Raw genomic sequence first — 18131 nt, 5'->3', positions numbered from 1 at the left:
TACGCAAAAATGCACCTGTGTATAGATAGTAGCCCCTGAGACTCTGGTCGGCTTCCACAGGGAGGCGATCAGAGGATCGAAAAGGATTTGCTCAGGAAGTAACATGATTAATTTGAAAACAGGCTGTTATGTCAAATGCGACTGCCCAAGCCGCAGAAGTTGTAGATTTAAAGCGAGAACTTGAATTAGTTGATTAAGACATTACCCATATTAATAGGCGGCTCGACAAGGCACAAGGTATGTTTTGGGACCGCCCGCTTACGCATGTATTATAGTATGAGCATGAAGCTGGAAACTATACAATGTGATATGCATGACTGTATATGGTGCTACCGCGGTTGAGACCCTGCGAGCCGAGCTTGCCCAGGCCAAGGAGCAGGCCAGAGTGAGTAATGCGACTGTCCAGAAGGCGGCTGTTGATTTAAAGGACGAACAGGCCACTCGGCGCCAGTGCGAGGAGAGATTATCTGTCATGGAGCGAGAGCTAGAGGATGCCACTGGCAAATGCAAATCACTCGAGGATGATAACAAAGCCAAGGCCGCCGAACTCGACAAGGCCTTACAAGAGGCGAGAAAAGCACGGTCTGGTAAGCCGGGAAGATAGCGACTGGTAAGCCCTTTCTTTTACAGACTAAATTCGCCGACCCAAAGTATGCTCCGCTTAATCAATTGTGAAGTTCTCCAGACGCGTTCTTGGACCTGCCGAAGAGTGTCTCCGACGCGGCGCAGTTCTTCCAAGCACAGGAAGGACATTCTGCGGAGAAGCTTTTCTGGTCACAATTCAACGTGCCACGGCGTCAGGCGTTGCTGAACGAACAGATGGCACAGTGGGCCGAGCTCCATAAGATGTCCAGAGCTGCCATGAAGGACGTCGTGGTCCGGCTATGGCCGGCTGAACCCATTTCGAGCAGCTATTTCGGTTTGGTGCAGCGAGTTGTCGATGCAGTGCCGTGTATCAACGCCGTTAAGCGGTCGGCGTGTATAGAAGGTGCTCGGATGGCCTTCGCCCGCGTCAAGATGTACTGGGCAAAGATGAAGGACACCGATGTTGCGGCTAAGGGCCCGCCCGGTGGCAAGGACCACCGCACGCTGGAGCATTATTTGGAGGACGTCGTGGAGGGCGCCCGCTTGATAGAGGGCCAGTGCTCGAAGGACATTATGTTCGAACAGATGCACTGGAATTGTGAGAACAATATTATGATACACTAGTCGTCAACCCGTGCTCCGGCACGGGCTAGCAATTTTACATAGAAAATATCTATAACTATTGTCCTACTATAGCATTTATGCTCATGTATTTTCAGTATCTAAATGTACACACTTCTTCCTTTTCTCCACCGAAGAACGATAGAATTTAATCTTAAAACCCTTCTCTTCCCAGAGTATATTTTATATGTGTGAAATAGTTAAGAAATCCTCAGGAATAGTTAAGAAGTCCTCCCTCAGGACATTGGATTGCACTTAGATTTGTATAATTATACAAGAATATGTTTCTATAGACATTAATGGATAGGCTCAGTTTTCTATCAAAATACATGACACTGTATCAAATAATATATGCAAGAGATTTCTATTTTCTCATACATTTAAGGGCCATACACTATTCAGATTTTAAGTTGTTGTCTTCACCAATAAATTATTATCGAATTTCTTCTATGATTAATATGGTCGGTGGGAACTGTGTGATAGATTATTCAGATTTAAGATTTGTGTAGAGGCAAGATAGAACTAAACGTTCGTTGATCACCTGGATTTCCTCTGCTTTTCAATATTATGTACACATTTATTATTTAAAGATTTCTGTACATACGATTTTATGTAGTAGAAGCGCCAAACGTTGTTTATTTGTAAACAGTATACTGGAAACATGATGTGATGGACTACACATTGCTGGGGACATAGATTGGCTGCCCTTGCGCTATCTATACCAACAAAATTTGGCTATCAAAATTTAGTCTGCCTCCTCAGAAATGATTTATTCCTCAAAATAAATAAATACTTAATGACAAGCAATCTACTTCTAATATGATTTCCAAGGTTCTTCGTCTCCTCGAGTAGATCCATTAGTGTTGAGTCTTGGATCTATCCAAGCGAGTCTCGACCAACTCCACTTCCGTGGGACAAATTTCCGCTTCAATCTCCCATGTAGAAATATACTGAATCCACAAAATATGATAGATTTATTTTCTGAGTTATCATATAGAAAAATAAATTAGATGTGTGATAGTTTGAATTGCGAGAGAAGGAAAATATACGTGCGACACCCATATCTTGCTGAACTTGGCTCCATCTGCTTCAAAGTTCAAATAGCTCCTAGTAAATGAACCATCATGGGAAAAAATAAGTTGTTGGAATATAATTGTTGCCAGAACTTGGAGAACTAAGAATGAAAGAACGAAGAGGAACATAATTAAGAGATGCCGCATGTTTGAGTGGATCATACCTGCTAAATCAACATATCATGGGATAAAATCATGTACTGGAATATACATGCTGGATTGCTTGATCGGATCTTACCTGCCAAACCAATCTGGTTGGATAAAATCATGTACATATACATGATGGATTGCTGCACTTGAAAACTGAGATACAAATTATGAGGTGGAACACGGTTAATATACATGATGGATTGTGTGGTTGGATAAGTGAGATTAAATGGTTGGAGACGAACACCAATGGAAGAGCCGAGTGTACACTTTATTTGACAGACAAAAATCACAGCAACCGGCCATATGTAGGAGAGAAGGATTGAAGGGGAGAAGGAGGTAATGGCCACGTGGAGGAGTCCCCGTGATTTTACTTGGCAGATTTCATTACCAGAGACTTTTGCGGGCAATCAGCCGGGTCGTGCAATTTCTTTCCTTTTTTCGTTGTAGTTTTATGGATGGACGCTTTCCTTCTTCTTTTTGGTCTTTCCTTTTCCTTTGACGTGATCCTTTTCTTTTTTTAGGAACGGATCAAATCTTCCCTTTTTTACGTGGAGTTTTACTACTTAGTTTTCAGGGAACCGATTGAGGATTTATTTGTTTTGTATATACTGGATGGACGGTTTCCTTTTTTCGGTCTTTATTTTTTGTTGGACGTGAGGCTCATTTTTAGGAACGGATCAAGGCTTTTACGCGAGGCATTACTTTTTATTCTAAAGGGAACGGATTGAGGATTTATTTATTCCTAAATCCTAAAAAGTGGTCGGGTGCTAATCTGTCTTACAGAGCATCCGGGCTTGCGCGCCGTCCGATCCAGATCTCGCGGTCACGCGCGTTTCAAGTGGAAACAGGTGAAACCGTCGATGCGCGCGCCAGGTGTCCCCTGGTCGTGGCTTCGTGGTCGAGACCCGTTGGTGCTCAGTGCGGTTGCGTCTCGCCTCCCCTCTCCTGTTCCTCTCCACTTCCATCCCTCCCATTCGAAACTGCCCCCGAGCGCAGCGGAGCGGATCTCGTTCCAATCCCCCCAACCCATCCCCCAAATCCAGCGCGAGAGCAGCCGGCGGCGTGTCAGCGATTCCGCGGTTGTCTTCCGCCGGAGCGAGGGCGGGACAGCGGGCGCGGCGTGAAGGAAGGCGGTGCAGTGGCGGAGACGCGACCGAGGAGGGATGACGCGCTGCAGGCCGCGTCGGAAGGAGTAGTACCGGAGATGCGACAGAGAAGGAACGGCGTGCGCGGCCGTTGTTCTGTTGGCGCAGAGGGGCAAAATCGCGGCGAATCCCTGGTATGCCCATCGATCTCTTCCGGTCCTTCGCGTTTAGGTTGTCCAAATCGATGCGCTCTGCCACTCCACCGCGGACAGAGGAGAAACGGCGCGTGTGCGGCCATCGTGCGCTTGTTGCAGAGGTGCCGAATCGCGGCGGGTCGATGCGCTCCTCCACGTTTGACTAAGTTGATGAAATCGAGTAGCAGATGGTAGAAATTGATTGGAGCACTCGTTAATTTGGAGATGGACGACGACACGGGTCATTTCGTGTTCCTAGGCTACTGGTGAACTAGGATTCGTAGGTTTCGAAGGCAAGCCTTGGGGCTATAGATTTCCGGTGTTATAGATGTTGAGGTTGATCCTGATGGGCGACTGACTTGCCTGAATATGGTTCATGTGTTGCCTGTGCAGGTGTTTTGACAGTGTTTTTGATTTAGTATACGAGAATAATGCTTCTCCCATGTCAATGTTGCCCTTGTTTTGTGAGTGACTTGCCTGATATGGTTGATATGTTGCCTGCGCAGGTGTTTTGACAGTGTGTTTTTGATTTAGTGTAGGACAGTAATGCTTCTCTCATGTCAATGTTGCCCCTGTATTGTGAGTGACTTGCCTGACATGGTTCACGTGTCGCCTGCGAAGGTGTTTTGAAAGTGTGTTTTTGGTTTAGTGTAGGACAGTAATGCCTCTCCGATGTTAATGTTGCCCTTGTTTTTGTGAGTGACTTGCCTAATATGGTTCGTGTGTCGCCTACTAAGGTGGGTTGACGATGTGTTTTGATTTTAGTGCAGGACAGTAATGATTTCGCAATGGAAAATGCACATGTGATTTTTGTGTGTGTGTGAGAGAGGTAGGAAGTAATCCAGTGGAGGGAGGTTAATAGGGCTATTTGTAGGACAGTTTTAAGCATTTCACGAGAATTCATGCTATGATTTTTTTGTTCTAGGTGCCTTGATTTGTTTCAGATTTTATAGGACATGTAGAGGGAGGGTAATAGGGACAATTATAGGATAGTTGTAATATAGTGAAAATCAGATAGTTGACAACCCTTTTCATTGCCCACTTTTTGTAAGTTGCTGTTTGCTTAGTTTAGTAAGAATTTAGTCAAACGAATTTTGTTGGATGATATAGAGTTCTTTCAGAATCATTTCTAATGTGTTTTTTTATGATGAATCTCACTGTTTGTCCTTTAAATATGCAGCAGAAAATAGATGGCTGGGACAAGTCATAAGTCAAAACAGGATGGACCTGCTGGATCAAGTCATGACGACCTTGCATCTCATGGGAATGAAGAGCATCAAACACATGTGTGCACATGCTCAGGAAGTTTTATGTTCTTCCTGTACATAACAGAGTTTGTTTTCCATTTTTTATTGATTTATGTGGTTTCCATCTTCCAACCACGGAGCAGTGCACCAATAACTGGGTACAAGCGTATGAGAACTAAAGCAGTTATTGCATGGGGGAAGCGCCTTGATGATATCATTAGTAATGAGAATAGTAATGAGAGCCAAGCTGCAGATGCTGGGAATAAAAATGTCGAAGGTGCAGACGTCGACCAACCTCCAAAAGCAAAACGCAAGAAGACGGGAGGAACTGAGGTATTTTGCATAGTTGCCTCAGTTTCACTGAGCAGTTGCCCAGCAATGCCGCCTAAGTTGCCTATGTTGTGATGAACCTTTTTCCTTTTTGCTAATCCCCTGTTTTCTGTTTTTTCCTTATGCGCAATAGGGTCGTAGGAACAGGGCATCCCCTGCAAGGCTCTTCAAGTTGAACAAGGACTTGGTTCCTGACCAAAAGGGTGTCATCATCGGAAAAGAATTTGGTGGCATTCTGGACCTTGCAGCGAGTAGCATGCCTGGAGATTTTAGCCAGTGGATAATGAAGCATTACGACCCGGAGATTTCGCAGATAGTCATTCCAGAAAGGGGAAGATTCATGTAGATGCCGCAAGTGTCCGTAGGATATGGGGTTTGCCCAACAGGGGCAGGAAGGTGTGCTTCGAGAATCGTCCCGAAATCACAAAGGCAATGTACAGTATTTACAACATCACATCGAAGAACTCCCCAACCCTCACAGAATGGTGCAAGATGATCATAGACATGGGAGGATCTCATGACGATGACTTTGTCCGCGCTTGGCTAGCTCTTGTTTTTTCGTGCTTCCTTGCCCCTTCAACTAGTTTGAGTATTTCCCCAAAGAGCTTCCCGGCGGTCATGGATGTTAATGGAATAACGGAAACCAATATATGCCAGTTTGTTGTTGATCAATTAAAGCTTGCGTTCACTTCGGGGCGTGCCAACAAGAAGGTTGTTTGTTGTTGTGTTTTCCACCTTGTTGTAAGTGCTTGAAGCTGTTTTGTTTTTTAAGCATCCATTTGTTTACTTATCTTTTCTTTTCTTTTTGCAATCATTAGCTAACTTAAACTTTCTGTTCTTTTTCCGTGTCTCTACACAGCTGTTTTACCTAGACTCTCTGGATGTTGATGAGCCAATCCCGAACTTGGTACCAAGGGTTTCAGTTTGGAATTCAGATTTAATCTCCAGAGTTATCAAGAAGGACAGGAAGGCTCCGGGAGAATATGGCCAATTGCGGGTAACTGAATATTTCTATTTTAGTATATATATCATTGTCATATTGTTTTTAGGAAACACTACCATTTTTTAGAGTAGGCAATTCACTTTGAAAGAGCAAGCAAGGTAATTTATCTTTTTGGGCAAGTGCCATACATATATTTTCAAGTATGTCCAAGTAGTTATCAGACTTATTCGAACCTTTCTCGTTTGCCATGCACACAGTTGAATAATGTTCACAGGAAGGATTTGTTTTGTTGTTGTATTTAATAGTAGCTTCTGTAGTACATTTTTTAGCTTTTTTCTGTCTGAGCAATTTACATGTTGAAAAGTAGCAAATTTACACAACAACACAAGCAAGTTATGTTCTGAAAACTAGCAACTTGCATACTAGTTCTTCATTTTTTGTTGATTACAGTATCCACTAATAGTAGGCAACAGGGGAAGTGGCATAATGGTTGCAGGAATTTTCAGACTATTAGTAGTACTATTTTTCTTCATTTTCTCAGGTCTTTTTTGGTAATGGGAGTGCCAGAATTGTTGTCACTCATAGTTTTTTTAATCTTCTTTGGCTATAAAAACCACCAGCTCAAGACGGAGTTTTCCCGGTGTGTGGATGATAGCTTGTTTGGCAGTATGGACCACATCACCAAATTTGTTGCCGCAAGATTGCCCGAGTCATATGACAAATCAGTAAGTTATCTAGCACTTGTTTTTCCCTCTCACTGTTGTTCCCCTTTTTATCGCCATTTGTACATTCAACCATTTTTTCAGAATCTTCAATAGAAGATATGTAATTATCATGTTCTCTACCATCCACTTTTATGTTTTACAGAAGCAAAAGAAGCTCACAGGGTTGGTGCACGATATGTGTTATGTAATTTCACATGCAGTTGGGAAGCTCGTGATTGGGGTTGGGAAGATAGATGATGATGAATGGGGGACAAAGGAGGCAGATCCTAGTACTGTGGAGACAATCAGGCGGCAGCCTAACATAAGGGGCAAGCGAGTACCAGCCGGAAGAGACAGCTTACCAAGTGAGGAGGAGTCGTTTAATTCCAACAGCGACGACAGCGAGGCAGCCGACAGTGAAAGTGAGGGAGATGGCAGGGATAAAAGTAGTGATGAAAGCGACAACGATGGCAGTTCAGACAGCGATGATTGTCATGATGGATCAAGTGGAGTTCAGGGGAAATCAAGTAGCCAGGGAGCACGACAAACAGTGGATCACCACGAGGGGGCAAGTGCTGAGATGGGTGGGAAAGACGGAACTGGGGGGAACGAGGACAATGATGATGATGAAGAAGAAGAGGATGACGAAAAAGAAGATGACGAAGGAAAGGAGGATGATGACGATGAAGAAGGCGATGGGGATGACAAAGACAAGGAAGATGATGGGCAGGGGAAGCAGGATGAAGATGATGAAGATGACAGCGGAGGTGGCAACGGTGGTTCAGGCAGCAATGGTGGCTCCGATCGGGATGAGGATCCCGTAGCTGAAAATGCAAGCAGCGATGATGATGAACAATGGATGCTACAATTTTTGATAGAAAAGAAGAGGGACAAAAAGGCAAAAGGATTGGATGAGGCGGATAGGATATCTATCAGAGACCTTGTGATGACGGAATTCAAAACTGCTGTTTCCCCAAAACCACGCTTCCCTGTTTTTGAAGTGAAAGAAATGTTGGATATTGATGACATGTCCATGGCAACCGAAGCGAGGAGGATGTTCAAAGAGTTGTTGAGGGGGGACACTTGGATATGGTCTTCACATTCAACCCCAAGGAAATATGCCCAAAGGCGACTCGGCAGAAAATAATGAGAGAACTTGGCGCTCTAAATGAAGCTACAGAACAGAAGATTGCTTGTCGAAACCAACTACCACCACTCCCGCCATGAAAGAAGATGAAGAAAACTATTAGTTTCATATTGGAGCCATCTGTGATGAATGAAACAGCAATTCATCCGCAAGCATATCGTGCAGAAATTCCCGGTTACGGCCAAGGGGGAAAGTCAAGGCAGTCGGCCATGAAAAAATCTGGTCCTTCTCAGTAGCAACAACAGGCAATTTCTAAAACAAAAGAGGCAATTCATGGGAATGCCAAAACACAGGTGGTAAAGAGTACACCATTAAGCTCAGTAGCACCCCCGTGCAGCAAAGTTGGAGATGAGGCAGTACCTACAGGAGTAGATCCAAAGCAGTCGGGTAGTTTTCATTCCCAATGTCAAGCAGGTGGATCACATATTCTGGCAACTCAGTCCAAGGAGGAAGCAAGACCAGCTGTTTTTCAGGCAAGTTCTATAGAGGAAACACTAGACCCCACAAAAGTAAGGCCAGTTCAATTCAAGAAGGGACCCACAGTGCTAGTAAGCACATGAAACCACAGCGAAACACAACCACTAGGTGACTTAAATGGTCAAGTGCTTCCCCCGTCTCGGGTAAATGTGATGCAGTCAGCCAATGGTATCCAGAGGGCCAAGGTGCAAGACTTCAAGGCATCACCTGAGGCTCCAGCATTAAATCATGCAGGACACAAAAAGGAGAAAGAGAACATCCCTCCGGTGTCATGTATGGAGATCAAAAGGATACAAGACCTACCTGAAGCTGTAACCATGGGAAAAAGTCCAGAACAAAAGTTGCTAAGAGCCCTAGGGAAATTGCCTATCTGCTCAACTGTACTTGCCCAACCTGAGGCCACAAGTGTTCCAGAAGCAGTAGAAGCAACTGGCCACGGGAACATTCACCATTTCTCTGATGTGGAGGAGCGGTACCATGATTTCATGCGTGTTAGTGGGAATACAAGCAATGCACTAGAAATCAATGTTCTAGATGTGAGTGAGCTGTTTGCAACGTGTGTTGATCCAAACAGCAAGAATGCCCAATCCAACTCCATAAATCACAGTTCAGCGAATAAAGATAAACAACATTTTGAGCAAAGGGACACCGAAAGATCAAATGAGTTTTTCAGAGAGTACTACCCAACACCAAGTTTCGATCTAGGCATAGATGATTTCCACACAAGATCTGCAGACAACACAACACATCAACATGTTGGGTCAAGCACATTTGCAGAGCATGAGTTGAAGGAACTCCCAGTACATAACTAGCCAATCATCAATATAACCAACGACGATTATCTGTTGGATGTTGAAGGCATAGATGAACCGTGTGTTCAAGCAGAAGGAAATGCGTACCAAACACCTGAAAAAAGTTCCAACCAAGGAGAAGTGGGGTCAAGCAGCAAGGTTTATAGCAGTAGTAGTTCAGGAGAGATGCATCCACATCAATTCGAGAGAAGGATTATCAAGCCACCTCCTTGCAAGAGGTCACCTTTCATTGACTATAATGAGAAGAAAGTCTTCATGTCCAAACCCGAAGCAAATAGATTGTATGCATCAGTTATTTTGCATGGAAGAATTAATGAAGAAGAATCACTAGATGTGGATACCAGGTATGACAGTATATCACTGCATTTCTTTTTATCAGCCTTTGCACAATGCACTTTCCCCCAGGCAAGGTCTATCATGTTATCCAGGCAATTCAAATTGTGTTTACAAGCAATCGATTTATAGAATCGGGCAACTTGGCTTAGTGTGAAATTCTTATTTTTGAAATAGTTTCTCCTTTGATATGACCATGCGCCCATGTGTTTTTCCTGAGTTGAAATGGTGGTAGGCAATTCATGGAAGGATTTTGTGAGCTGAATGCCTCTTTTTTTATGCAGCGCAAGGGTAATTGAATATGGCAAATACTTTGTCACGTCAGGGAGCTCGCAAACTCAATGAAGAAGGAAGGTTTTGTCTTGAGCCATGTAATGGAAGTTGGCATAGAGGCTATAATGATGAACTTGCCACCAGACTCAAAGAAGCTCGTGATGCCCGTCGGGTTCTTTATAAGAAAACGCAAAGCAACTAATAGTGTAGTTTTGTGTTTCTTTCCTTTTCTTTTTTCATAAAAGGTCATGGTCATGTTTGTATTCTTTTTTACATCAGGTTCAGATGAAAAACATGGAATTGAATGGCAAGGAGCTCATTTCCCGGTTCAAGAAGTCGAATCGCTTGGACCGTAAAGACATGGTAAGTTAATGGTTTCTTTACTTTTTACCAATGCATTTTTTATATATGACTTTTTATGCTAAAACTTTTGCTCACACAAATGTAAATATTTCTTAGGGGGGGGGGGCAAGTTGACCACACTCATGAAATTGCTTTTCTGTGGCAAGTTGCTTACATTTTTTGCACAACTTGCCTATGCATTTTTGGCTGGTTGCTTACATAAGTAGATAACTTGCCTATGCATCTTCTGTTTTTGGCAAATTACTCACACTAGTACAAAACTGGCATGTGCATTTTTGCTTCTTCAATCCATTTTCTTAATTTGTGAAAGCACACAGAAAAAATTTCTTACATCCAGCTTCTAGTATTGTATTTTTTTATACTAAACCTATTTTGTTTTTTCTAACAGATTATGTTCCAAGTGTTAGAGAATATCAACAAGACAAAACCTAAAACAGGCAATCATTACCGGATTTTTAACGTGAACATAAGGGATCGACGTTTTGAAACTCTTGATTCTTGGAGGACGCTCAAAGACAAGGCTTTAGATGTTTGCGCAAGGAAAATGGTTGCAAGTTTTCGGTCTCTATGGGAAGAGCATTACGCCAGTTCCCGCATCTCGCTGGATGACTTTGGGCTTACCAACATCGACTTTCCAAAACAAAATAATGAGTAAGCATCCACTTATTTTCACATATTAACTATGGTTTTGTTCAATTTTTTACAAGCGACACAATACTACATAGAGTAAGCATCCAATTCTTTTTTCAATTTTTTGTTTAGGTTCGACTGTGGTGTTTTTGCTCTGATGCTAGCAAACGGTTGGGAGGCAAGGGCTGTTCCAAATTTCACAGCTGAGGATATTCCAAGCATCAGGAAACAATTGACTAACACGTGGGTTGACAACACCAACAACAAGGCTCCATGGAAAACCATACTCAAGTTAGCATAGGTCAGTTTTTTCTCCCCTCACGCGCACTACAACCATGTAAATGCATGTGTTGTTTCTTTTGCTCTTTTGTGAACTTTGGTCTACCGGGGTAGGAGTTGCCTGTATAACAACTTGGACCAGGCAACTCTATTGCATAAACAGACAATTTAAGCTTTAATTTGAGGCAAGTTATTCAGAAGAACCCATAAAAGACAAAGGAAAGACAAATAGTATGATCATTACATAACCAGGGAATTGTTGCATTTATAGCATTGCAGAATCTTCTATATGTAAGTTTTCGACCATTATGGGGAGGGCAAGTGTGTTTGCGGGCAATTCAAAGCACACAAAAGGAAATCAAAACTTATAACCAGGCAACTCAAAACTCTAGTGTGAGGCAAGTCAGCCACAAGAAACCGTATACCATAGATAATAGTTTAGGATGTTCAAACATACAGACCCACAAATAGTTTAAGTTGTCAATGCCATTCGACACATCTTTTCAGCAATCTAGTCACTGTGTGACCATTACGCCAATCTGGTCGGGCAACTTGCACCATTATGGTTAAAAGAACCACAATAGCTGCACTTGTTCTTTCTCTTCAGATGCAGCTCAATTGCCGATTGAATTCTTTTTGACTTTTCCTCCCTTTTGTTGTTGATTTTGGAGGGTCTCTAGGAATTGCAGGGCCAAGTGTGGTAGCAGGTCTTCCAAACTGTGGTTCAACCATCGTAGTACCGTGTGCGGCTGCAACAGCTTCATGTAGAGATGCCATACTGAGCGGCTGGTACGCATATCCACCAGGAGCTTGCGCAATAGGAGATGAAATTGCATTGGCATTTTCTTCTTGTGTAGTTGAAGACCTTGGATGCTGCCCATACCTGCCATCCACTGTTGCTGTTGACGCGGGCAATGGTGCTGGTCCAGGACTAGACACATAGGTTGTGTTTGTTGCGTTAGGCCCCCGCGGTGGTTGTATAGCCCCCATAGTTTGTGGTGCATGCCAAATTTCTGGTCTAGGACCCATAGGAGGTCGCGCGGGCCCTCTTGCTAGTGTCGTATCCATCAAAAGTTGTGGCGCAGCTCCTCTTAGTGCTTGCACAGGCCTTGTCATTGTTGAGCCCCTTGAAAGGTGCGGTGCTGCTCCACTGTTCAGTGGCACATATCCTGACAGTTGCTGTACAGGCCAGCAGCCTTGTGTGGCAGGGCTCCTGGGTAGTGGTACAGCCCCCTTTTGCATCACTGCAGCCCTGAACGCTGTTTGTTGGTATCCATCCTCACTCATAGAGTTGCCAGTTAGTTTTGGTGCGTTTTTCTCCACGGTGCAGAAGTAGGTCGCTGCTGCCTAGGTCCAGAAGAGGTTTGTGCAGGTTCATCAGGACACACCGCAGGGCCACTAGTTGCCTGAGTGTTACTCGGTGGTGGCGCAGAAGTAGGTCGTTGTTGCCTAGGTCGAGAAGGGGCTTGTGCAGGCCCTTCAGGATGCACCGTAGGGCCACCAGTTGCCTGAGAGTTACTCGGTGGTGGTGCAGAAACATTAGCTGATGGTGGAGGACCACTAGAGGGCCCACTTGTTGGTGCTGCCAGTTTCTTCTTCTTTGACATGTTGAGATTTTTGATTTCATGACGCGCACCACGCATATGTTTCTTTACAATATCCATCGCAGCATCTGACGCACTAGCAACCTGGGCAAGGCTACCAAAATCCATCATCAAATTTGCATGCCTGAGTTCCTTTTTCGACTGTGGTGGCATCTCATCAGGCTGCTCTTCAACAGCAGGGGGTGCGTTGGGAAATGCCATAGGTTTCCATCTTCTAAGTATGTACTGCGCTGGGATTTCCTCAACACCAAGTTGGTTGAAAACTTTCAAGATATGGCATCAAAGCATGCCATCCCTCTCAATCTTGCAGCAGTCACATGTTTAGTCTCCAGCACTAGCTTCCACCGTGACAAAATATCCCCTAGAACCATATTTGGCAACCCACTCTTGATTGGGGTAAACCTCATACAAGTTTTCACCATGCGGTCGCACATTGTACCTTGTAGTCAACTGAAACTCATCACGAAACTTCTCGTACAAGTCCCTAGTATACGAACCGTACGCCTGCTTCTCTATTGGGTAAGATGACCACATTTCAGTCTGTAAATGTCCTGTCCTGTAGTCTTTTGAACCCTCCCGGACTTGTATGTGTGTTTGGATTTTCTGATATTGCTTCACAAAGTTCAAAATGGACTTGTGTGGGTTCACATATCGCTTAAGGACAGCGTTGAACCCCTCGCTGCATTGAGTTGACTGCAAGAAAGGGAAGAATTGGTGCTTGAAGTAGCAGGGTACCCATGTCTCTTTGTACTTGTATAGATTCTTGAAGTGGGAGTCAGTCATAGCCTCATACTTCATCATCAGCTCACACCACCCTGCCTCAAATTCTTCCGGCGTCAAGCTGAAGTCAACACAGTTGTTGAAATCTTTGGACAAGCCAGGGTTTTGCCCCAGCAATGCTCCAAGCTTTTCTTGTGCTTTTTTCATAATATGCCAGCGGCAACAGCGGTGCACACTTGTAGGAAAGACCTTTTTAATTGACTGTGCCATTGCAATGTCTTGGTCGGTTATGATGTTGGTGGGTGCTACATTATGCATTGCCTCAAGGAAGGTCTGGAATAGCCAATCAAAGCTTGATGCCAACTCTTGCCTAACAAAGCCACAACTCAACATGAATGACTACCCATGCCTGTTAATCCCAATGAATGGTGCAAAGGGCATGCTGTACATGTTAGTCATATACGTTGTGTCAAAGGAGATACAATCATGATAAGATTCCACGTACGCCTTCCTTGTTGCACCATCGACCCAGAAAATATTCTCAACCCTGTCTTCCTCATCATATTTTATCTTGTAAAAAAAATCTGGATCCTCTCACTGCTGATCTTTAAAGTAAGCAACTATCTCTATCATATCCCCTTCTTTTGTATCATCCTTGTTCAAGAGCGTCTTGAGGTTTGTAATGTGCTTAGTGCCATAAGGTACAATGAGTTCTGTCCCATAGAAATCTGACATGATGTGCATCATACGACCTGTTGACATGAAGTCACAATGGTGGTCAATCCTTTTTCTACACAAAAACAGTGCCAAAAATAGTTTCTTTTCTGTTTTCAGCAAGGCTACTCAAATGCAAAGCTTGGGAAATTCATGAAGCTATACAAGCAGCTACAACCATATGCCCCAGGCAACACATGAGCAAAATACACAAAACAAACCAGGGGGGTAACTATGCATTAGTGAGCAATACAAATTTCAATCATAGGCAAGTTGACCCCATCCAGAAACAAGTACTATTTGTACATTTTAGCTACAAAGAGACTAATCATAGGCAAGTTTAGATTCAACACCAAATTTGTTTTATAAAAAAACTAGGCAAGCAGGAACTTTGCATTGAGCAACAAACAGGTAAACATTAGGCAAGTCCAGCATCCAGAAACAAATCAGGCATTTTATGTCTTTTTTGTACTGTTGTAAGCAATTTAGTGGCACTATCAAGCAACTAATTTATTTTGTTTGAAGCAAATCAGTGACATGTTTCAAGCAAAAACAGGTACTTGTTGATGGGCTAAGAAACACACAACCAGTAGGCATGCCCAGGTTCTTAAAGTTAGAACATAGGGAGTGAGGTCGGTGTGGTTCAATACCTGTAGTTATATTGCAGTTATGAAGATGAGTAAGGAAGGCCCTTTCTTCTGGCGGTATCCCTTGGTGTGATCGCAAATACTTAGTCAAACATGGCTTGTCAACCAACGGATGGTTGTGCTCTCTAACAAAGTAGATCACTTCCCATCTGCCATTTATTACCTTCACAATCATCTTAGCTTTGCAACCAGTTTGCACAATTTTAACTCTTTTTTGTTTCTTGCTCCTTTTTTGCCTTTACTATCATCATCAAGACAGACAATAGCCCCATCTTCATTATCATCTTTTGCTTGCTCAACAATGTCATCTATCACGGGAATCTTTTCTACCCCTCCGTCATCAACATCAGGCTTCCGAAACTTGTTGCAAACAAACTGTTGTTTTATCAACTCCCCGGTTTTCATATCCTTCCTTGAACTATTCATTTTGATTGAAAACCCCATTTGCAAGGAATATGCATTGTAATGCACCTTGGCATCATCCAAAATGTTGAACCTCATGCCCACGTAAGGCTCCTTCGGCTGTGACCAAGCTTCATCATCATTTTCAGCACCCAAACCATTACCAACAGTGCCACCGGTATAACCTGCAGCACCTGTGCCATCAAGGGTATGAGCATCACTCCCAGCTGCTACAGCTGCAGGTACTTGTGTACTGCCCGGAGCACGGCCCCCATGACTTGACTGCCCATCTATCTCCATTGCTTCTGTAGCAACACCATCGACCCTTTGGATGATAGGGGGATTAGGTGATTCTGCCATAAATTTTGCATTTCCAGCAGCATGTTGTGTACAGTACAATGGATCATCATTATTTTCAGCTGGTTCCTCATTCAGGTCAATCATTGTCAACCTGTTTATTTTATTGAGAATATGGGAAAAGTAAAGCAAGTTAGCAGAGGGATGCAAGCAAGTAGCACAGTAAATACAGGCAAGCCAATAGCACACCTACCCAAGCACACAAAAATAGCTCAATCATGTTCAGCCTATGCATTTTTTCAACCAGAAAAATTAAAGCAATTTTTACGTTGTTGAGGAAGCTAGTACCACACTAAACTCAGGCAAGCACACAACACAGCAACGCAAGCACACCAGATTCACAAGATAGCAATTGAACATAACCAGGCAATTCAAAGTGCACTATCAGGCAATCCAAACCATATAATCAGGCAAGTCAAACTATATATGTCAGGCAATACTCCCTCCGTTCCTCAATATAGGGTGTATAGTTTTTGGCACGGAAATTAAAGAACGCATGTGGAGGGAAATTTTCACAAGTTTTGGGAGAGATTGCACCTGACTAATTGACATGAGAAAATAGGGGAGCTTGCCCTATATAAGGAAATGTAATCAAATCCCTTAAAAAATTATCCAAACGAGTGCTGCAACGCAATAAACCTTATATTTCGGACTTTTTCTCAAAAATCTATACACCTTATATTAAGGAACGGAGGGAGTATATTATTTCAGGAGATGCATGGTTTTTTTGTATTAATGAATCATGTTTGTACATATAAACATAGGCTTTTTGTTTTTTGTGTTTCATAATATATTTTCTTATTTTGTTTTTCTTAAACACAGACAACACTGATTTTGGGGAAGCAAGCATCCTTCCATAGAAGTGCTACTTTGAAGTGTCTTCAGAATGGAATTCACTCCCAAATCAGAGAGATTAGAGCATGTTTAGTGTTAGGAAAAACTTAAGTTAGCATTATGGGCATGATTGATCTTTTATATTCAGACTATTTTTGCTTTCAGTACCTATGTTTGTGTGTTAGAAAGAACTTAAGTTGACAGTTTTAGGTTTCATCTTTACAACAACAAGTTTGTGTGTTTTTGTATATGCTCGATATGTTTGGAAGTAACGTTTCGCAGCTGAGATAGTTGTTGGTATATGGCTTTTCTTGTTGTTTTTTTCCTTCTTTTGCAGGATGAAATACTAATAAATTTGCAACTGTATCATGGCAACTTTCCATCTTTTCTTGGATCATGGTGAAGGATATGCTATAACAAAGGTAAATTGTACTACGCAACTGTCTCTAGTGTTTTTTCACTATCAAAACCAAGGAATAATGGAAACAAATGTCCAAGAGGAATCTTTTTCTAGTTTCTTCAAGAGTTGCCTTGACATCATTATGCTTTTTTGCTTAATCCTATAATGCAAGTTGCTCCAATCAGCCATTTGTTTTTGGTCCACATGCTCCCAAAAGATATGCTAGAGGGGAAAAGCCTTGTTTTTTTCCCTTTTTCCATAGTGATGTCAGTATTCATTGTCTTATAATCCTTGTCTTATAAGTTTCAAAAGTGTTCATGTTTTGCCATGTCATAAGTTTCCAAAGTTATGTGCATACATATACTTTAGTTGCCTCATTATAGCACTGTTTTAGCTCAAATAGAATGTTTATTTTGCCTCATTATAAGCAATTAATAGAACTGGAACACATCAAAAATAGATCATGATCAGTTGTTTCTCATCCTCTTATAAGTACTGCATTTACTATCAGCACTTGCCTATAGATTTACAAATGTGTTCATATGCAACAGATTTGCAAATAGAATTTGAAAACTGGGGAGAACTATCACTTAGGGGTGCACAACACTACTAAATGTACTAAATTTGCCCAAATTAGGGGGCTGAAACTTGCCTAAACATCACACTAAACATGCTTAACATCACATCTTTTTTACACAATGTTTTGCACAACTGAAGCTTTGTACAAATCATGGGGAAAGAGGAGGGGGATCTGGAAGATGAGCTAAATCTGACCTTTTTGCCTTGCTTTTTTGCCTTTTTGCAAGGCAATCAGGAACGAGGCGCCTAGAGAAGAAACACCAATGGAGCCGCCATTGGAGGGCTATGAAGGTTTTCTTGAATCTGGAAGTGGTCGCTGGGGGTTAGGTGAGGAGAAAAGAAGATGCTCAGGGGTGGGGGGGGATCGGGCGAAGGGGGAGGACCAGATGATTTGCCCGCTCGATGGTTGGCTGCGGGAATCGGGAGGCAGGGACCAGATGCTTTCCTATCCTGGAAAGGTGGACATAAACTTACTATATCTGGGTGGCTGCCAGGAAACGCTAGGGAGCACCCGGCTGCTCCCTAGACGCGTGCTTATTTATTTTTGTATACAAAATACAACTATCTTGGACGTGTCAGATGCCCTTTTTATGGACATAGGGAGTAATCTATGCCTTTTTTTTCTTTC

The 18131-nt window shown here is 42.9% G+C and overlaps 1 protein-coding gene and 1 long non-coding RNA gene across 2 annotated transcripts; one reads left to right on the top strand and one right to left on the bottom strand.

Moving 5' to 3' along the window:
- Positions 1-1866: 1866 nt before the first annotated feature.
- On the bottom strand, positions 1867-2688 carry LOC119298526. The gene is made up of 3 exons (XR_005145878.1): positions 2518-2688; positions 2256-2313; positions 1867-2156 (listed from the first exon to the last, which is right to left on the bottom strand). It is a non-coding gene; the product is annotated as an uncharacterized LOC119298526 (long non-coding RNA).
- Positions 2689-9996: 7308 nt separating this feature from the next.
- LOC119298525 (ubiquitin-like-specific protease 1A) lies at positions 9997-16683 on the top strand. Its single transcript, XM_037575893.1, has 4 exons — positions 9997-10337; positions 10726-10988; positions 11100-11268; positions 16513-16683. The coding sequence occupies exons 1-3, from the start codon at positions 10260-10262 to the stop codon at positions 11266-11268; spliced, it is 510 nt and encodes a 169-aa protein (XP_037431790.1). The 5' UTR covers positions 9997-10259; the 3' UTR covers positions 16513-16683.
- The last annotated feature ends 1448 nt before the right edge of the window (positions 16684-18131 follow it).

Source organism: Triticum dicoccoides, chromosome 5A, assembly GCF_002162155.2.
Source record: "Triticum dicoccoides isolate Atlit2015 ecotype Zavitan chromosome 5A, WEW_v2.0, whole genome shotgun sequence".
NCBI lineage: Eukaryota > Viridiplantae > Streptophyta > Magnoliopsida > Poales > Poaceae > Triticum > Triticum dicoccoides.
This window is presented reverse-complemented; position numbering and strand designations above follow the sequence as displayed.

Coding starts and splice junctions, on each gene's coding strand:
- LOC119298525 (XM_037575893.1), top strand. CDS start 10,260: ATGAAAAACATGGAATTGAATGGCAAGGAGCTCATTTCCCGGTTCAAG. Junction 10,338..10,725: donor GCTTGGACCGTAAAGACATG/GTAAGTTAATGG, acceptor TTTTTCTAACAG/ATTATGTTCCAAGTGTTAGA. Junction 10,989..11,099: donor TTTCCAAAACAAAATAATGA/GTAAGCATCCAC, acceptor TTTTTTGTTTAG/GTTCGACTGTGGTGTTTTTG.